The 22,224-nt window shown below is 37.4% G+C and overlaps 1 protein-coding gene and 1 pseudogene across 2 annotated transcripts in view; both read left to right on the plus strand.

Annotated features, from left to right (window-relative positions):
- FKTN (fukutin) overlaps positions 1 to 22,224 on the plus strand; it is a 72,537-nt gene that overhangs the window by 8,644 nt on the left and 41,669 nt on the right. For both annotated transcript variants that reach the window (XM_023510610.1, XM_012802377.2), the window contains exons 4-7: positions 3,695 to 3,754; positions 7,462 to 7,665; positions 13,242 to 13,519; positions 20,010 to 20,142. In XM_023510610.1, the coding sequence (XP_023366378.1) occupies positions 3,695 to 3,754; positions 7,462 to 7,665; positions 13,242 to 13,519; positions 20,010 to 20,142 (675 nt within the window). The remainder of the gene's footprint in view (positions 1 to 3,694; positions 3,755 to 7,461; positions 7,666 to 13,241; positions 13,520 to 20,009; positions 20,143 to 22,224) is intronic.
- On the plus strand, positions 14,082 to 18,003 carry LOC105886541 (annotated as a pseudogene).

The raw sequence follows: 22,224 nt of genomic DNA on the forward strand, positions 1-22,224 counted from the left end.
TTGTGGTGGGTGCCTGTGGTCCCAGCTACTTGGGAGGCTGAGGCAGGAGACTCGCTTGAGCCCAGGAGTTTGGAGGTTGCTGTGAGCTGTGATGCCACAGCACTCTACCCAGGGGGACAGCTTGAGGCTCTGTCTCAAAAAAAACTATAAGACTGGATGAGCTACCAAGGTAAATATAGGTTGAAAAGAAAGAGAAAGTCTTAAGACCTGAGCTTTGGGACTCTTCAACAGGTCAGGGAAGTAGGAAGAATCAGCAAGTTAGACTAAGGAGTAGTAGAGAGAAATAGCAAGAAGGTATGGTGATCTTGAGAGCCAAGTGGATGAAATATTTCATAAGGCAGAAGTTACCACCAAATCTTGATAGATCACATAAGAAAAAGACTAAAAAATTACCATTGTATTTAGCAATGTAGAGGTCATGGATGACCTCAATGATGCTTGACAGAGTGAATTTAAGCTCATGTGAGTTTATAGGAAGAGAGAAATTGAAAAAAATAAGAAATGGCAACTCATTAAGAGTTTTGCTATACACTCTGGGAGACCAACGCAGGTGGATTGCTTGAGTTCACGAGTTCGAGACCAGTCTAAGCAAAAGCAAGACCCCATCTTTACTAAAAATGGAAAAACAGGCAAGAGGATCTCCTGAGCCTAAGAGTTGGAGGTTGCTGTGAGTTATGATGCCATAGCACTCTACTCAGGGTGACAGCTTGAGACTGTCTCAAATTTAAAAAAAAGTTTTGCTGTAAAGAGGCACAGAAAATTGCTGGGAAAAAGAAGCATTGAGAGGTTTTTTAAAAATGAGACAAATAGTAATCATGTTTGTATACTGATGAGAATGATTCAGTGGAGAAAAAAATTGCTGCAATAATGTCTTTGACCAAACAAGAGGGAATGGGATTTATAGTGCATAAGTGGAAAGGCTTGCCTTAGACAGGAATATGGGCAGCTCATCTGTTATGACAGGAAGGAAGCATGTTCTGTGGATATAAATAGGTGGATATAACTCTAGGACAGGAGGTAGGAAGATGTGGTGGGATTTTTTGAGAGATCTCTAATTCCTTTTTTCTCAGTGAAATAGAAAGGCATGCCCTAAATTGAAAGATGGGATAGGGAGGAGGTGTTGAAAGAGAAGAGTGGGAGTAGTCAGCTAGGAAATGAGAAAATTAATACACAAGAGAAATGTAAGATGATTGCTTGTAGAATTAAGACTCCACAGGAGGCTTATGGTCATGAATTTAAAGTGATGCCAGTCAATAGCCATGTTTAGATGCAAGGCTACAGGTGCAGAATAAGTGGAGAGTTGGATTTTTGCTGAGCAAGTAAAATGAAGTCAGGTAGGGTCAAGTTGTGAGGGTATACCGGGGAGTGATTATAAACCATGGATGTTTATGATGACATTATTCATAATAGCCAAAAAGTGAAAATAACAGTCTTCATCAATAATGAATATCCAATGAACTATTACTCAAAAAGAAAAAGAAATGGAGTGCTAATACATGCTGCAGCATGGACAGACCTTGAAAATATTGTGTGAAGTGAAAGAAACCAGATGCAGAAGGCTGTATATTGTCTGATTCCATTTTTATGCAATGTCTGTAGTAGGCAAATCTGTAGAGAAAAAAAATTGTTATGATTGGGGCTGGGAGGAGGAGGAATGTGGAGTGACTGCCAATAGGGGCATGGTGTCTTTTTGGAGTAATGGAAATATTCTGGAATTACATTGTGGTGATAATTGCACAACTCTAAATATACTAAAAATCACTGAATTGTGTACTTTAAAAGGGTGAATGTTATTATATGTGAATTATGTCTCAATAAAACTATTATAAAAGTAATCTGCTAGCTCATTAGCAATTTGCTTATCCCAGTTCAACAAATTAAACAGCTCAGAAATGTGGTCTTATGTAGTAATGTAGCTGTGGTGGGCAGTAAGTGGCTGTATTGCAGAGTTCGGAATGTTTTTTCAAGATGGAAGAGGTTATAAGCAGCTTGTGTTGGTTTTTCTCAAATAACCCTTATTGTTAAAATGATATTGGCTAAGTTGCAGAGCTTGTGAGGAGAGACCAATTCTAGCTCTGTGTTATTTAGCATATTCATCCTTCTCTTCTTTCCTGTCTCTCTCCCTCCAATTAACAAACCCTTAGTAAGCATTTCTTAGTTACCAGGCACTATTCTGGGCACTGGTGATGCAAAGATTGGACTTGGTCCCTGCCCTTGAGTGTGCAGGTTAGTCTGGAGATAGGTTTGGGTACTTGGAGCACATTCCATTCTTTTTTTTTTTTTTTGAGACAGAGCCTCAAGCTGTCCCCCCTGGGTAGAGTGCCGTGGCATAGCTCACAGCAACCTCCGACTCCTGGGCTCAAGTGAGTCTCCTGCCTCCGCCTCCCAAGTTGCTGGGACCACAGGCGCCCACCACAACGCCTGGCTATTTTTTTTTCGGTTGCAGCCATCATTGTTGTTTGGCTGGCCCGGGCTGGATTCGAACCCGCCACCTTAGGTGTATGTGGCTGGCGCCTTAGCCACTTGAGCCACAGGCACTGAGCTGCACATTCCATTCTTTTATTTTATTTATTTATTTATTTTTGAGACGGAGCCTCAAGCTATCCCCCTGGGTAGAGTGCCATGGCATCACAGCTCATAGCAACCTCCAACTCCTGGGCTCAAGCGAGTCTCCTGCCTCAGCCTCCCAAGTAGCTGAGACTACAGGCAGCCGCCACAACACCTGGCCATTTTTTGGTTGCAGCCATCCTTGTTGTTTGGCGGGCCCGGGCTGGGGATTCGAACCCGCCACCTTAGGTTTATGTGGCTGGCACCTTAGCCTCTTGAGCCACAGGCGCCGAGCCCACATTCCATTCTTAAGGTGAGGCTACTCTAATTGTTCTTCAATATCCTCCCTTCTATAGCTTATATATAAAGAATGCATTCAAGGCATAAGAAATATGTTTGGATCCTCATTAAGCCTGAAATATTCTTCCTCTTGTCTTTAGACCATCAGATATTCTTTCTCCTGTTCCTTTCAAAGTATTTTGGGGCATATCAGATGAAAACTGGTAATTTTTTTCTTCCTTCTGATTCTCTGCACTTGAATATTTTTTAAAAAATAATTTAAAATAACTCAACATTTGAAATTATAATTTATGTTAGGTCAAGTGTGGACACCTGAGCTATCTGAAAACAGAAGTGATAATACATACCTGGCAGGATTGTTGTGAGGGATTAATGAGAATACAGAATTCCTATATGGAAATGTCAAATATAGTACCTGACACTAAGAGCTGCTTGATAAATATTACACTTTCTTATCACTTTGCCAAGATCTATAAACAATAATTGGTGGAGATAAGTTGAGGTTAATGGTATGGAGCTAAACAGACAAATCCTAATTCCAAAGAGATAGCAAAGAGTTTCCTATTCACTAATGAGAATTAATTGGCCCAAGATGTTGGCCATGTATACCTTACTGTTTAATAACTTAATTAACTTACTAGAGTCTATTAGCATTTTCCATCTTGGACTGTTGTATCATAAAATTGTAGAAGTGTTAGCTTATGACTATATGAAAATAGGTACTTTGATAGTGCTTTGTATTGGTTATGAGTAATTATACAGTTTGAGTCTCATGCTTGCCCTAAATGTAACTTGCATCCTAGGCTTTGAATTTACCAAAAAAAATTTTTTTTTAATATCTTCCTAGAATGGAGCTGGTTTATCAAAATCTAAAGGAAGCCGAATTGGATTTGATAGCACACAGTGGGTACGTACAATAAACACGAAGTTCCTCAATTACAGTGTTCATTTAGTTTATTTGTTTACTTGGTAAGTAAGTGTTGAATGATGACAAGGATAGTAGCTACCTGGAAGTGGTGGAGGGTGACCAGTAGGTAGTGTCAGGGAAGGAGCAGGCCCTATGCCAAGTGCTGTACATGTTGTATCTCATTTAGTCCTAATGGAAACTTGAGAAGTCAGTCACTAAGTACGTATTGTTCTTCTCAGTTCCCTTAGAGAGATTATAGTTAGTTGGCTAATAACTGATTGAGTTCCATTCTTATTGCCTCTGAAAACCTCATTCACTGAGCTATGGTACTTCCCTAAATGAATTAATATGTGAATTAGAATTGAATTTACTAACAAGGGAAAATTTATGATCAGGAATAAAAATCTATTCATGTTTCCTTTCTAAGATGAGGGAAACCAACACTATATGCCTTTATTCTTATCTTGTTTTCCAAATTTCAGAACCTACACATTTATAAAATACATTTTCTTGCTTTTTAAAAATTTAGAATGAAAAACATTGCTGGGTTAATAAGAAAAACATAACATTTATTGTCTTTTATATATGTAACCATATTATACATTATGAAAATGACCAGAAAATGATATTTTTCTTATAGATAAACTTCAATCTTTGGCTTCTCTATAACAGGATATGTGGAAGGCTTCAGATTAAAGTGGATTTTTCCATCATCAAGCAGTGATCATTTTAGGTCATTGCTGACACCAACTGGATTTGAGCTACTGTTTAAAAAGTAAAGTCTGGGATTATATTATCAGGCTCCTCAACTGTCTAGTTTAGAAGTATCAATAATAAATATAAATAAAAATAGCAGATGTTTTGCTTAGTGAATTTAGGGGTACTCTGGAGAATATACTTGGAGTCATTTTTACCAAGTCGCAGTTATAAAGATTCTAGGTTAAATAAAAAGGAATTTTATGCACTTCTCTCTAGTCTTTCTCTGCCTCTATCCCACCCTTAAGAAACACACATCTAATACTAGGACTAGATTTATCATCCTGTGTAATTTTTTGAGATTTAAAATTCAGTATTTAATACCTGTGAGTATGCCTGTCTGAAGGCAATGGAGGTGATCTAAGTTTTAACATTCTAAGATACAAAATGGTACTTAAAGAAATGTAAATTTTTCACATTTACCATTGACAAGAGCTTCTGTGTGTGACAAATAAGTTCAGGAAAAGTTTTAAAACTGTAATAGCTACAGTAGGATAAAAAACTTTTGCTTTTCTATATTAGTCAACAACATTTTGGCAATGTTCCCAAATATTTTAGTAAATAGAGCAAAGAGGGTACAAGTTCACTGATATATTTTAAAATGGAATTTGCATATAATGTAAAGCTTAAAGTAACAGAGGAAAGTAGAGTGACTGTATTTGTCATGCAAGGAATGATCCTTGAAGTTGAATGACAGATTTTCTAAAGGGTTTACTTCCAAGGTAAATGAGCAAAATTATTGAAGCGTGGTTTACTACATTCAGTGATTTCTCTTTATACTCTAAGTTAATTACATTGCAAAGTACTAAAAATAGTATAAATGTGATCTTTGAATCACTGTGATATTTGCAAAATTATAGGCAAGGGAGAAAACACTGTTGTTCTAATCTTTTAGAAGGGATAAAAGTAAAAGGTGAAATCTGATCAGTGAGTATAATATTGAGCCCTGATAAAATTCAAGAAGGAGTTATTAAACAGATGACTTGAGAGCACTTAGGGAAATAATGATGATAATTAGGAACTAGCCTTTTACTAAAAACAAGTCTTGCTAATCCCTTTTAGGTCTTAATAAAATTTTAATACTCAGGCAGATGAACAGGGTTGTGTGTTCTCAGGATATCAATAAAACATTTTTCATTCTTATAAACAAAATGAATTACTAAAGGGCAGATGATAATAGTCATGTTGACATAGACTTAATTGGATTTAAAATTAATTGGACATTTGTTTCCTAAGAATATTAATGATTGTGTTGATAACCCCCTGGATGGGGGTTTAGAAGGTGAGTTGTACAATCTTTCCTTGACCCTGCTTTAATCTTTATTTATACTAATAATTATGATTAAATTATAAATGTGTTCATATTTGTATTTAGGCTGAAATTGGTTCAACAAACATTTAAGCACCTTTTATGTACTATTTTCTGTCATCTCATTTTTCTACCAACACCATTTTTCTTTTTTCTTTCTAAAGCACAGATAGTAATAACTCTAGGGAAAAAAATTATTAGACTATTAAAATTTACAATTTACACTCATTAAAAAAACACCCTTAAGAATTGAATAATCAGGCTCGGCACCTGTGGCTCAAGTGGCTTAGGCGCCAGCCACATACAGCTGAGCTGGCAGGTTCAACTCCAGTCCACGCTCACCAAACAACAATGACGGCTGCAACCAAAAAATAGCCAGGCGTTGTGACAGGCTCCTGTAGCCCCAGCTACTTGGGAGGCGGAGGCAGGAGAATCACTTGAGCCCAGGAGTTGGAGGTTGCTGTGAGCTGTGATGCCACGACCCTCTATCCAGGGTGACAGCTTGAAGCTCTGTCTCAAAGAAAATAAAAAAAAAGAAATGAATAATCAGACTAGAAAATATTTGCAAAACACTTTTCTGACAAAGGCATGGTATGAAAGACATACAAAGAACTCAGGTAACTCATTTAATAAATTTTTTGTTCTTACCCTTTATCAGGTTGAGGAAGTACCTTATTATTGGTTTGCTGAATGTTTTTAATTGTGAACAGGTATTGAATTTTGTCAAATGCTTTTTCTGTATTTAAATTATCAGAATTTTTCATCTTTATTCTGTTGATTTGGTGAAAATCTTTGATAGGTTTTTAAATGTTAAACTAAGCTTTCATTCCTGGGTTGAATACTACTTGGTCGAGATATTTACTTTCCTTTTTTGCCGGGTTTGTTGTTACTGGTGTTGATTTTCTAATATTTTATTAAATATTTTTGCATCTATGTTCATAAGAGATGATGATCTAGAATTTTCTTTTATTGTAATGTTTCAATCAGGTTTTGCCATAAGTAGTACACTGTGCTTTTTTTTTTTGAGACAGGAGCCTCAAGCTGTCCCCCTGGGTAGAGTGCTGTGGCATCTCAGCTCACAGCAACCTCCAACTCCAGGGCTCAAGCGAGTCTCCTGCGTCAGCCTCCCAAGTAGCTGGGACCACAGGCGCCTGCCACAATGCCTGGCCATTTTTTTTTTTTTTTTTGGTTGCAGCTGTCATTGTTGTTTGGTGGGCCCGGGCAGGATTCAAACCCGCCACCTTAGGTGTATGTGGCTGGCGCCTTAGCCCCTTGAGCCACAGGTGCCGAGCCAAACTCAAAGTCTTTATGTTAGATACTACTTCGTCTATGAAGATTTCTTATCTTTCTGATGTAAATTAGTAGCTTAGTAGGCTATGCCTTTATAATATATTTTATATGTTGTTAGTATAGCATATTTTACCTTGCATTGTAAATATTTGTCCATCTTTCTTAGAAGAGTGTGTATTTCTTGGGAGCAGGAACCATGTATGTTATTTAATTGTTTTTGTTTTTTTTTTTGCACATGCTATCTATTGAGTAAACACACTACATTATTATAAAATTGATGAGTAAAAACATAGTAAAACAGACTATTGTATTGGTTTAGTAAAATTAAGAGAATTCTTTTCCTCTCAAACAGCGTGCAGTTAAGAAATTTATTATGCTAACATCCAGCCAAAATGTGCCAGTGTTCCTTATTGATCCTTTGATTCTGGAATTGATTAATAAAAACTTTGAACAAGTCAAAAATACTTCTGGGGGCTCTACTTCAGAATGCAAGTTTTTCTGTGTTCCAAGAGACTTTACTGTGTTTGCACTACAGTATCACCTGTGGAAGAATGAGGTAAGATGATTTGCTTTCAGATAATGGAAAATGTCTTTCACCAAATAATATGGAATTAAATTAGTTTAAAGTTTAAGACATTAAAAATTTTTCTTAGAACTCTTTATAAAGTGTGTCAGGCATGTTTTCTGTGTTAAGTAACAACACGATAATGGCTAAAGCAGGTAGGATTTTATTTTTTTTTTGGTATAACAGGAGGTTAAAATGTTCATGGCTATTTGTATTAGTTCAGCAGCCTACTGAAATTGTATCTCTGGACTTGTATCTCTAAAATTCTTTCTTCATTTCCCTCATTATCACAAGATAGATGCCATAGTATCACACCCATGTTTAGGTCAGGAAGATGAGAGGAAGAATGATAGCTTTTTCACCGTGAAGATCCTCAATATCAGTGTTTGTGGGTCATTTCTATTGGACTGTTTGGTTTTCTCATACAAAAAGCCTAGCAGGCCTATTATATTTAAGTACATAAATGCTCAGGCATGATTATACTGGAAGACATAATAAAAAAATTCAGATGCTTGCATTTATAAGTGGGATTACAGAATGTAATAGCTAGAAATATAAACTCACAGTATGAATAGTATTGTGTTGTTAGTATCGTGTTTTTCCAAAATAGTAAATAAGTTTCCAAAAACAAAAAAGTAAAATTGTGTCTTCATTGACATGGCTATTGTATTCCTGGGAAATAAGGGCTTATAATTATAACAAATTTTTTATTATGAGATTGTCTAACAAGATGTTTGAAATTATGCAGTGCACAGTATAGATTTTCTTTTTTTTTAAATTTATTTTTCTTACACATGTGTATATTAGGTTTCTACTTTTGCCTTCACAGAATTAAAAAGGCTAAATTTAATGATAATAACAATGTTTAACATAAGGACTGAGAACAAAAACCTCATAAAGAACGAATGGAGATAAATACATTCAGAAAGAAATCAGACAATTGCTGCAATGAAATATTAAGCAATAATAATAGTAATAATGCAAAGAAAGTAACATTCACATTGTCAGATAGAAGTATGTCTATTATAGACTACTTTGATCAGTTAACTTCATATTTTCTTTTTTCCAAAGTCTCAAAAAAATAGACAACTAACATTTATAAATAAAAGTAAAAGATAATTTCAAAAAAACAGATCATGCCACAGTATAGATTTTCTTATTTTGTCTTTTTTTTTTCTTGTAACTTGGTCCTGCTCTGTGCCCAAGGCTAGATAAAAGTGCAGTGGCACGATCCTAACTCACTGTAACCTCACACTCCTGGGCTCAGGTGATCTTCCTGTCTTATCCTCCTGAGTAGCTACAACTGTAGCACCAGCCGCCATGCCCATATTTTTGTGGAGATAGTGTCTAACAGGTCTCAAACTTCTGGCCTCAAATCAATCCTCCTGCCTTGGCCTCCCAAAGTGTCAGTATTACAAGTGAGAGCTACCATACCCAGCCGGATTTTTATATTTTTGATAGTAAGATGTCTAGTGTTCCTGGACTAGGCCTCTAAGTACCAGTTTGTCATTATGATAAACCAAAATTATCCCCACAAATTTCTGAAATGTCTATTTGGTATCGTCTCACTTGACTTGAGAACTGCTGCTTTAAAAGAAAGGGAAGGTACCTCAGTTGGCAACAGTGACACAACTGGAGTCATAATTAGCACACTGTGATACCTTACAGAGCCCACAGATAGTCCTCATTTTTGTTGAGGATAGTTAGATCATTAGATTAATGATGGTAGGCTTCATTTGCACGTGACTTTTCGTTATTAATGTTACTAGCATAAAGTGAGCAAACCACTGCCAAGACAACTGGAAGCAGATTTGTGCAGCGTAGCCTCAACCAGACCTTTACTCAACTACTTTGTTCTTGGCTTTAGTCGTCCCTTAGAGTTATGCAAAAGCAAATCATATCATAGTTCTGCTTGTTTTGTCTGTCTTTCTTTCCTGCTACAACCCAAGGTCAGATTGCCCTTTTACTTTTCTCTGATTTACCAACTCATAATGCCTTTACTTTATTCTGTGTAGTAGTGTCTTTCTCTGAATTGGCCACAGCTACCCTTAGGTCAGCACTTTCTACCTCTTAGGTGTACTAAGAATGAAAAGGGAAAAGAATTCTACACTTGACAGATTCTAATATAAGGAGAATCGAGGTGAAATTTTATTTGCCAGGGTAAGTTGTTAGTTGCTACAGTCCTAAAATCTCATTTACTTAGCACAAAAAAAGAGTGTTTGTGTCTATGAAAAATCCAGTTTTGGGGCGGCACCTGTGGCTCAAGAAGTAGGGTGCCGGCCCCGTATACCAGAGGTGGTGGGTTCAAACCTGGGCCTGGCCAAAAAACTACCACAAAAAAAAAAAAAAAAAAAAAAGAGAGAGAGAGAAAGAAACAAAGAAAAATCCAGTTTAGATATTTTTGGTCAGTGATATTCCTGGGCAAGTTTCCTATAAGCAGTAACTCAGGGGTCCAGCTGTTTCTTTTGTGTGACTTTCCTGTCTTGGAGTCCTTTGCTTTCACACATGCAGATAGAAGAAAGAGACCATGGAAGAGCTTTTGGGATGCTGTAAGGCCAGGCCTACAAGTAATGTGTGGTACTTCTGTCATTTTCCATTGGCCAGAACACAGTTATGCTCTTTATCCAGAAAGGAGAAAATACTTGTTATGGGTAGTAGTTATCATTCTCTACCAGAGGGTGGCGCCTGTGGCTCAGTGAGTAGGGCGCGGCCCCATATACCAAGGGTGGTGGGTTCAAACCTGGCCCCAGCCAAACTGCAACAAAAAAGCTGCCAGGCGTTGTGGTGGGCGCCTATAGTCCCAGCTACTTGGGAGGCTGAGGCAAGAGAATCACCTAAGCCCAGGAGGTGAAAGTTGCTGTGAGTTCTGTGACGCCACGGCACTCTACCAAGGGTGATAAAGTGAGACTCTGTCTCTGCAAAAAAAAAAACAACAAAAAAACATTCTCTACCAGAGTTATCACTTTCTCTCATTTATCAATATGAACAACAACAAATACCTATTGTGTACCTGTCGGGTCCTAGGCACGCTATTGAATCCTATTGTTGAGGAGGAGTTTAATCATTTAAACAATTAAAAGACAGTACAACAAATAGTATGATAGAGGTATGTGTGTATTATGGGAGCATAATGAGGATATATCTAATCCAGATGACAATATTGGAAGTGGTGTAAAGAAAGTACTCTCTTGAAAAATGTTGGTGAAAGCTGTGGCCATTGAGGCAACTTTTTTATATATATATATTTTTTTTTTAGAGACAGAGTCTCACTTTATTGCCGTGGTAGAATGCTATGGTGTCACAGCTCACAGCAACCTCCAACTCCTGGGCTTAGGTGATTCTCTTGCCTCAGCCTCCAAAATAGCTGGGACTACAGATGCCTTCCACAACGCCCGGCTATTTTTTGTTGCAGTTTGGCCAGGGCTGAGTTTGAACCCACCACTCTCTGTATATGGGGCCAGCACCCTACTCACTGAGCGACAGGTGCCGCCCTGAGGCAGCTTTTAAATCACAGCCCTATCATTCAGCAACCTTAATGTGTGGTATTGCTTCTGAGGGCTTTATATTCCTTAACTGTAGCCTAGGCATAATAATATCTTCCTTGCTGCCCTCACATGATTTTTGTGGATATCTAATGAGGTAACGAATGTAAATAAGCTTTGTATATGTCGTATAAACTAGAGAGGTAGTGTTACATAATGGAAGGGACCTTGGATTTGGTTGAGTAAGACCTAAATGCTTTTGCAGTGGGTTTGTACCTTATTAGTTTTGTTTCTTTAGACAGGAAACTTGACTTCTGTGAGGTGGTTTTTTGGCTATAATACCTGAACTTCTTTATAAGGTAGACGTCATGTGCAAATGCCATAATGTATGTAAAAGTTCTTTGGAAATTGTTAATTCCTATTATATTGTAAGATATTCTTAATAATATTATTTAATAATATATCTCACTGGTGGTTGAGATTAGGACTAAAATCTATATAGGTTAATCTTGCTATTATATATGAGATTTATACTGTAACTAAGGATGTTAGAAAATGCACTTTGCAGGCTGGGTATGATGGCTCACGTCTGTAATCCTAGCACTCTTGGAGGTCCAGGCGAGTGGATTGCTTGAGCTTACCAGTTCAAGACCAGCCTGAACAAGAGCAAGACCCTATCTCTAAAAAATATCCAGGCATTGTGGCAGGTACCTGTAGTCCCAGCTACTTGAGAGGATGAAGCAAGAAGATTGCTTGAGTTTGAGAGTTTGAGGTTACTGTGAGCTATGACCCCATGGCACTCTACTGAGGGTGACAAAATGAGATTGTCTCAAAAAAAAAAAAAAAAAGGAAAGAAAATACACTTTGTTTTATAGTATGTTGCAGCCTGTTTTCTAATGATTTGCATTATGATGCAGTTCTATTATGGTAGTATTTGAGTGTCGGTATATAAACTTAATCTATGAGATAACATAACTATTTGTTTTGAAGTACTTTGGAAGATAAAGGTTATTAGATGTTAAATTAAGAATTATAAGCTGGGTGCAGTCACTTAATGCTGTAATCACAGCTACTTGGCAGGCCGAGACAGGAGAATCACTTGAGCCAGGAGGTTGGGGCTATAGTAAGCTATGATACTAACACTGCACTCAGCTTGGGCCACAAAGTGAGACCCTGTCTTTTTCTTTTTCTTTCTTTCTTTTTTTTTTGGAGACAGAGTCTCACTAAGTTGCCCTTGGTAGAGTGCCATGGCTTCACAGCTCACAGCAACCTCTAACTCTTGGGTTTTAGGCAGTTCTCTTGCCTCAGCCTCCCAAGTAACTGGTACTACAGGCACCCGCTACAACATCCGGCTATTTTTTGTTGGAGTTGTCATTGTTGTTTAAGCTGGCCAGGGCCAGGTTCAAACTTGCCATTCTTGGGGTATGTGTCTGATACCATAACCAACATGCTACAGGCGCCGAGCCAAGACCCTGTCTTTATTAAGAGGGCAGGTATGGTGACTCACACCTCTAGGAGGCCAGGGTGAGAGTATCCCTTGGGCTCAGGAGTTTGAGACCAGCCTGAACAAAAGCAAGAGCCCCATCTCTACTAAAAATAGAAAAAGTTAACCAGATGTTGTGGTTGACGCTTGTGGTCCCTAGCTACCCAGAAGCCTGAAGCAGGAGGATTACTTGAACCTAGAAGTTTGAGGTTGCTGTGACCTAGGAGGATGCCATGGCATTCCAGCCTGAGCAACAGAGTGAGACTTTGTCTCAAAAAAAGAAGAGTTACAAGTTTGGATTTTAAGGGTTATTCTTATATAACATTTACTTTCTAGAAACTAACCAAAGAACCAAAGAACACTAATGAGCACTTTCATTCTGAGGAAGAAAGCTGTATTAATTTTCATAAAGGGCATATTTACTTTATTCTCCCACCTCTGCCTTCTACTCATCACTCTCCTTTTTAAATCTTCTGACAAAGAACAAATTATCAAAAAAAAAAAAAAAAAAAACCATGACTCAATTGCACATAAGAATCACTTTGGTCTTGCTACTCGTATTTACTTTTAAATATTCAAACTTGATATTTCTTTGGTTCTAGGAAGGCTGGTTTCAAATAGCTGAGAATATGGGATTTCAGTGCCTAAGGATTGAGAGCAAAGATCCCCGGCTAGATGGGATAGACTCACTCTCTGGAACCGAAATTCCCCTGCACTATATCTGCAGATTGGCGACTCATGCCATCCACTTGGTGGTCTTTCATGAGAGGAGTGGCAACTACCTCTGGCACGGTCACCTACGACTCAAAAGACACATTGACAGGAAATTTGTTCCTTTTAGAAAGCTACAGTTTGGTCGTTATCCTGGAGCTTTTGACAGGTAAGTTCAGAGTCAAAAGGGGAAATGTGAAATGAATGCTGTTCATTTAGTATTGAAATCTAACATATAATTCACATGAATGTTCATAGTAACATTGTTCCTAATACTCCCAAATTAGGAGTAGCAGCTCAAATATTCTATGACAATAAAAGGATAAATTTGTAAACATGTTTGTTCATACAAATATTATACAGCAGGCAAATAAATGAACTCGAGGTCTATGCAACAGCATGGATATATCCTACAATGTTGAGTGACACGAACAAGGCACAAAAGAATAGAAATACTATGGTTACATTTATAAAAAGTTAAAATAAGGTGACTACATTATATTTATGGATAAATTCTTATATAATAAAAGTGTTAAGAAGAAAAAGGAAGATTTCAAAAAAGAAAGGATAGAGTTTATGTCTAAGAGTAGCGAAGGGCAGTGATTGGATAGGACACAGAACTGCAGGGAAGCTGACAAAATTCTATTTCTGTGGTAGAGATTTGTGTGTTTACTTAATACATTATTTTGTGCCTTTATATTTTGTGCACTCTCCTGTATATTGTTTAAAACTGTGTGCAACAACCTGTTGGCTCACTTGGGCATGATGCTGACTTGAGGTGGCAGCAACAGGATACCTGTAAGCTGTGGCATTGCGACATCGGTAGTCTATTTATTGGCTATCAGAAACGCTAGCAAGTGCATGCCATTGTGATGCGTCTAACGGAGTCAGCAAAGATTTAGAATGAACACTGATGATACCTGTGAAAGCCACGGCAAAAACATGAGTGTGAATTGAACTGTACCCCAGATAATTAAAAATGTGAGCAACCCACTGTGCAAAAATTGAAAATTCACATTTTAAGGGTACACGGAGCTCATGGCTAGAAGTTGTGATACAGCATTTTAAAAGTATTCTGTTGCTGTTTCTGCCAGGGTGTAGGCACTGACTATAAGCTACATTTAAAAGAAGATCCAAATTCAATTAGTGTGAATAATTTTAAAGATTACATTTTGTGTCCCACTGTTCCCATTGAACATGAATTCTATCTAAGTCATATAATGTTGGAGAGACTGAAATATATTGGAAACTAATTTCAATTCCAGGTATGAAATCACCAGAAGAACAACTGGCCTTTCTTAACAACCACTGGGTAATAATAGGTAGAGAGAGACATCTGATTACCTTTTTTATCCTCTCCCTTTATAAACACACTAAAGAGCTAAGTATAATGTGTTGACAGGTCAGGTGGTGACAATATAGGAGCAGTGTGTGCCAGCAGCAGAGCCACCTGCAATGGGTGAAACCACAGAGAGGACAGTGTTAGGAGAGCACAGTCTGTTTTCTCAGAAGATAGAAGAGATTTTGAAGCCAAACAATGTTTCTTATGTTAAAATATCCACACCTCTCTTTTCAACACAAGAGAAGAGAAGAGAACTCAGCTTTCTGATCAGATATTCTAAGACTTCCAAAGGAGTTTATAGGCTCAGCACCTGTAGCTCAAGTGGCTAAGGTGCCAGCCACATACACTAGAGCTGGCGGGTTTGCATCCAGCCTGGGCTTGCCAAACAACAATGATAACTACCACCAAAACATAGCCAGGTGTTGTGGCAGGTGCCTGTGATCCCAGCTACTTGGGAGGCTGTGGCAGGAGACTCGTTTGAGCCCAGGAGTTGGAGGTTGCTGTGAGCTGTGATGCCATGGCACTCTACCCAGGGCAACAGCTTGAGGCTCTGTCTCAAAAACAAAGGAGTTTATAGATGGCTTGCATGAGAAACTAAATACTGTTTATTATTATAGCATCAACCAATAAATAAATAAAGCATCAGCTAAGACTGGGAATTTGCCACCTGTCAGACTTAATGATTTTGGTACTAAGATAGCATTGAATCTTCTCTGCAAGTGACTTCAACAATATACACCTCCTTGAAGCCACTTTGTAATGATACTTTGAAAGGCACCGTCTCTAATAAGCAGCATTTCTCTTCAACTTTGAGTTTAACTGAGGTAGAAATGAACCAGCCACATCATGCCACAGAGTTAATGGTTACTTCTGATCATCTGCTACTGGGCAAAATTGCCCAGAAACCAGTAGAAAAATGAACAACAGATTGCCCAGTGACATAAACATTTCTGCCTAAGCAGCTCTTTTAAATTTTATAAGCCCGTTAGAACCTGAAGTATTAAGTTTGAGTATAACCACAAAAGGTATCCAGAAAAATACTGTGAAATTTTATACTTATGAAGAAGAATATGTGCTCTGTTTGGAAATAAAGGAATGTTATATCAAATTAGGCAATACAGATTGTCATCCAGAACAGTTTTTGGAACAAAGATTAAAATTAGATAAATTATTGATTATTTCTTAAAATGAAGACATTGCAGGTTTCATTCACAAGGTACCTGGCTTGATGACTAAATTTAAAGAAGTTCCCTTGTGTTTGTTTTGTTGATGTTGATAGCCTAGGTAATATTAAAAATCATACAATGAATTGTTTGTATCTGGCAGTTTTATCATGTGTGATGAATCTGTTCTAAACCCAAAGGATGTCACAATTGAGAATCTTAAAATTTTTTTGACTTTCCTTGAAGAACTTAGCATTTAAGAAAAAAAAAATGACCATGAAAATTCCACTGCAAATTTCAGAAAAAACTAAAGGAACTAAGCAGATTGAATACTAAAGCTCTTAAGTTTGCTGACAGTTCTGAATGTCTATCCGAAGAAACATCCAGTTGAAATTTTGTCATACCACATTTGTGATTCATAAACTTGAAATACTCCAATTATTATATTGCCTCATCAGGCTTCAGGCTTAGAACATCCAGTAACAACATACAGTCTTTTTAGCAAAGAAGAACATCAGGAAATTTTCCATTTGTACAGTTAATGGAATGGTAATTGCAACTGCTGGAGACTTTATGCCAAACTTAAAAAGTCTCGTGGGTTATGGCAACTCAATCATAAAAGAAAAGCTGCGTGGTGCTAGTAAGAGTAATTTGAAATTAGATGCTGTTGTTGTTGTTGTTTGTTTTCTGAGATGGTCTCACTGTTACCCAGGCTGGAGTGCAGTGGCGTCATCATGGGTCATTGCAACATCATCCTGGGCTTAAGTCATCCTTCTGCCTCAGCCTCCTGAGTAGCTAGAACTACTATAAGCCCATGCTGTCCTACCTAATTTTCCTTTTTTTTTTGGAGAGACAGGAGTCTCACTCTTGCTTAGGATTTCACTCTTGTTCAGGCTCATCTCAAACTCCTGGGCTAAAGGAATCCTCTCACCTTGGCCTCCCAGAGTGCTAGGATTACAGGCATGAGCCACTGCACCTGGCCTTGGATGCTGTTTTGACATTAACTGCTTTGGAGTTGGAGTTAGTGTTAATTGTGAACACATTTCACAGAAGCTTTTCGCATGGGATTATATCAAGTATAAAAATGTTTCAAATACATTAACTTAATAATCAAATACATTCACACATAGTATGAATTTTGTGACTAAATGAACCCATGGCAGAAGACCAAGCTTAAAGGGATTGTGGACTTGCAGACCCTAACATTATATAGTGTGAGTAGTGTATATGTTTAAAACCTAGACAAGGCTCGGCGCCTGTGGCTCAAGCAGCTAAGGCGCCAGCCACATACACCTAAGGTGGCGGGTTCAAATCCCCAGCCCGGGCCCGCCAAACAACAATGATGGCTGCAACCAAAAAATGGCCAGGCGTTGTGGCGGGTGCCTGTAGTCCCAGCTACTTGGAAGGCTGAGACAGGAGACTCGCTTGAGTCCAGGAGTTGGAGGTTGCTGTGAGCGTGAGCGTGATGCCATGGCACTCTACCCAGGGGGATAGCTTGAGGCTCCGTCACAAAAAATAAATAAATAAATAAATAAAAATAAAACCTAGACAAACTGTGTATTTCAATAAAGGAGGACTTTTTATTTTTCAAATATAGTTCTTTTAGAAAACAATGAAAATGATGAAGAAGATACGTCTCTGGATTCAAGGGGTGAAATCTCACAAATGCAAGTATAGAGCAATTTTCATTCAGAAATGTTGATGAAAGAGCCCAAAGGATCATATGGAGCAGATCCAAAACCAAATATTCAGTTGAATTACGGTCATCTTCTGACATGCAAAACAGTTTATAAGAAGATTAGACTTATCAAATTGATTCTGAAACGAGAACTCCTATTGATATGTGGTAGTGTGCTTTCTGGGAGAGAACAGCAATTCAAAAGAACGAGATTCATAGAGCAAATGTAACAGGCCAATTAAATGTATGTCCCATCAGTTTGGTCATTTTAATGTTCTCACTCACAGACATTTTGGGGGACACCATATGGCCTTTTATCAAGTCAGTCTCAAGAAAATGAAAATTACATTTTATTCGCTTATGCTCAAAGCTTAGATAGAGGTAAATACCTCACTCAAGTGGTTTGGAGAAAATGTGGTTCTTCAAATGTGGCCGTATTCAAAAAAGAAATGATTATAGTAACTTTTTAGAAACTAAGTTGTAAAAGACTTTTTTTATTTCTTAGAAGTGAATTAACAATATTTCATTTTCTAAACCAAAGTTTTCTTGTTCTTTCTCAGATTTTTTCTCTTATTTGAATCATCATGGTCTGTAACAGTTGAAGCACCTAAAACTGAAATTGATAAATATATATATTTAAAACTATGTGCAAAAATATATCCTTAACTATCACAATAATAAAAATGTTTCTTATGAGAAACAGTTGTTTGAAGGTATTCATGTAAAATTTGATTAGGTGTAGCTTATGGTCTTAACAATAACAGGATAAAATAACCTTGAAATTAGTCACTGAGTATGAAGTTCCTAACCCAGAGTTATACTTTCTCTTCTCCTTTTGGAGTTGCTAGTAGTAGTGTTACAGTGTGCTTTAAATACCAGAACCTGAAGTAAAGGTAGCACTAAACATCTGTCTTTTGCCTTGAGTTTACCATACTTGTAAGAATTTTCATATTGAATAACCTCTTTGCAGGCAACTTCCAGAGACACTACTTATTGGTTGTACTTGAGAAGTATAAGAGTATGTTTATTCTTGCCTTCTTGTAATTACTACTTAAAATTACATATTTGAGAACAACTGAAAAAGATATTCAGACTGGCATTCTTTGTGTTCACTTTTTGTGTTTGTGAAGTTAAACCTTTTCTGAACCAACCCAGGGTTTAAAAATAAAACAATTCCCTCCCAAAAAGAATAGGGATAGAATAACATTTTATTGTTAATATTAATATTGGCTCCCCTTACTATTTTAGTCAAAATTCTTAGTAGCCATTCTTTTCTTACCACTTTCATGCAGTTTTTTCTTACTCTGTATTTCAAATAAATTTCCTTAGGAAGACATCTTTTAGTTTTTTTTGTTTGTTTGTTTTGTTTTTTGAGACAGAGTCTCAAGCTATTGCACTGAGTGAAGTGCCATGGCATCACAGCTCACAGCAACCTCCAACTTTGGGGCTCAAGTGAGTCTCCTGCCTCCGCCTCCCAAGTAGGTGGGACCACAGGATCCCGCCACAATGCCCAGCTATTTTTTGGTTGCAGCCATCATTATTGTTTGGCAGGCCGGGCTGGATTCGAACCCGCCAGCCTAGGTGTATGCGGCTGGCACCTCAGCGGCTTGAGCCATCTTTTAGTTTTTTTTAAGCCTTGTGAATTTATTTCAAAGTTTAATAATTCAGTAAATCTCATAATTGTCAGTCAATGAATGCTTATTGAACATCAATGTGTGCCAGTAGATAAAAGTTGTCTCTACATTGTATATGTGCATATTTTATATAATGAGGAGTAAAAAACTTTCAAAGAATATTGTAGAGTATGGGATCCATAAGACTGACTTTCAGGTTAGCATTTTTACTGATTATTGAGACCTTCAGGCCTTGTAATTTATTCACGTTTCTTAAGTGTTAAAGACATTTCTTCTCTACAAGTAAATTGGTAGTTTAAAATTATGTCACTTTACTTCTGTTTAAGATGCTAAAATGGGGCGGCACCTATGGCTCATAGGTGAGTAGGGCGCTAGCCCCATATACTGAGGGTGGTGGGTTCAAACCCAACCCAGGCCAAACTGCAACAGAAAAATAGCCGGGCGTTGTGGCGGGAGCCTATAGTCCCAGCTACTCAGGAAGCTGAGGCAAGAGAATCGCCTAAGTCCAAGAGCTGGAGGTTGCTGTGATCTGTGATGCCAAGGATGACAAAGTGAGACTCTGTCTCTAAAAAAAAAAAAAAAAAAAGATGCCAAAGTGTGTATAAACAAGTATAAAAATGTTTCAAATACATTAACGTAATAACTTAAAATTCAATTGTTATTTGATGTCAGATTTTTGAAGTCTTATTAAAGATAATAAGACTTTATTAATATAGCTAATTGATATCTGAGGTAATAAAAGAAAATATATTTAATGTTTAGCTATTTTGCTAATGTTTGATATTTTAAAGAGGCTGACAGTATTCTGGTTTAAATTCTTATAATCTTAACTTTGTTTTCAGGCCAGAGTTACAGCGAGTTACAGTTGATGGACTAGAAGTTCTCATTCCAAAAGATCCAATGCACTTTCTAGAAGAAATACCACACTCTAGGTTTATTGAGTGTAGGTATAAAGAAGCCCGGGCATTCTTCCAGGTTAGAGACAGCCAAATAATGTACTTTTTAAATTAAAGGAAGCGTTGTGTTTATTTTTAATATTTCTGGGGGGAAATGAAGGAATGTGTGCAAAACAAGAAAACATCTTTTTCCAATTTATCTATTTTCTTCTGGCTTGTTTTCTTCTAACTTTAAAAAAAAAGTAGATTAGAAATTAACATTAAACTGTTTCCTAAATGAATAGATAGATATTTATTTATTGTTATATTTGAATATGCTTTGAGATAGCCTATTAGCTTCGTGAAAGATGGCTTATTCTCTTTTTGAGGCAATCCACATAAGATGAAGCCACTGTAGAAGATGGACCATGTAGATTTAGAAAAGACTTCGTGGGGAATGCAGTTTTTGTTGGAGGGCTGGGATTGAATATAAATTTTTTGCATTTGTAGAGGATTTTAAAGATAAATGTTACACAAAGACCACATGCTTTTTGAACTTTATTCTGCTGCTGTACCTGTCAATTCAACAGATATTTATTGAAAGGCTATTTCCTAGGCTTCTGATACTAGGAATATAAAAATAATTTTGAAAGGCACAGAAGTTCGACTCTAACAGATGGAATGAGACAGAGATATAGTGAAAATAGGTAAATTTCCACTTGTCCTTTGTTTTCTGGGGTTCCCTGCTAAGAAAGCTATATACCAGAATAGGAACAGAATGAAAAATGAAGTGCTAGCTTTATTATTGCTGCTAAGTGCCCCAGACCCTCAAATGCATGGTTTCTCTGGCATAGTGTACTAGCACCCAAGACCTAGGCCCTTCAGCCCAGGAAGGCCTTCTTAGCCCTATTCCCTGAAATCTATAATTGTGAAGCTGTGAAATGTACCCAATCAGAGTCATAAATGAAAAGCTGGAAACAGTTTATATATAAAACAGTTTTATGGGGCAATGTCTGTGGCTCAAAGGAGTAGGGCGCCAGCCCCATATGCTGGAGGTGGCAGGTTCAAACTCAACCCCGGCCAAAAACTGCAAAAAAAAAAAAAAACAGTTTTATATGTGCATATGGGCCTATTCTAGGTGGCAAATACTGGGCGTATCCCCATCACATAATATAACAGGAAATAGAAGAGATGGTGATAGAGTCTTTAACTTAACTACTCTTCCTGTCTTAAGGGAGTTTGCTGTGGTTGTCACCTCTATTATAGCAATTATCACAGTGAATTATGAATTTCTGTATTGCCCCCCTACTAAATATTGTAAACTTGATGATAGGCATTTTATTGTATTCACGTCAGTAACCCTATTATCAACCCCAGTATCTATCTTACTGGTTGGCACAAGAAAAGCTCCAGGAGGGTCAGTTTTCAAATTAAAGTGAACATATATTATTGAACACTGGATGGCGCCAAATAGTCGTAAATACAATGCTTGGTGCAAAATACAAACAAAACTGCAATGACCTGATAATCTAATAGTCAGTATAAAGATCCACCTAACTGTTTTCCTTTATTTATTTAGTTAGTTAGTTTTTTGAGACAGGGTCTTTCTCTGTTGCCTGGATTAGTGTGCTGTGGCGGCATGATCACTCACTGCAACCTCAAACTCTTGGGCTTAAGCTGAGGCCTGCCTCAGCCTCCCAAGTAGCTGGAAATACAGGTGTGCACCACCATGACCAGCTAATTTTTTCTATTTTTGGTAGTGATGGATTCTCACTGTGTTTGCCAGGTTGATCTCAAACTCCTGTTTCAGCCTCCCAAAGTTAGAATTACAGTCATGAGCCACTATGCCGGGTCCTTTTTTTAAATAAAGTTTTAAAACCCCTTTCAAACACATAAAAGTTACAAATATAATACACATAACTTTTTTTTCTGAACCATTTGGGACGTATAAGAGCTTACATCTCTCATTCTAGTCATATGTTCTAAGAGAAATTATGGCTTTGAGGAAAGGGATATGTTTATATTGAAGGGATCCTGTATAATTTGTGTATCTTATAGATAACTGACTTATTTGCAGAAAACTCACTTTCTTCCTATGGGCACTTTTTGCTTTTATCCACTTGACCAAATGTCACACAACCTCAAATAATTTAGTTATTTTTTAAAAATAAGAACATTGTCT

The sequence above is a fragment of the Otolemur garnettii genome, unplaced genomic scaffold (assembly GCF_000181295.1).
Source record: "Otolemur garnettii isolate 467f Iridium unplaced genomic scaffold, OtoGar3 scaffold00014, whole genome shotgun sequence".
In the NCBI taxonomy this organism is placed as follows: domain Eukaryota; kingdom Metazoa; phylum Chordata; class Mammalia; order Primates; family Galagidae; genus Otolemur; species Otolemur garnettii.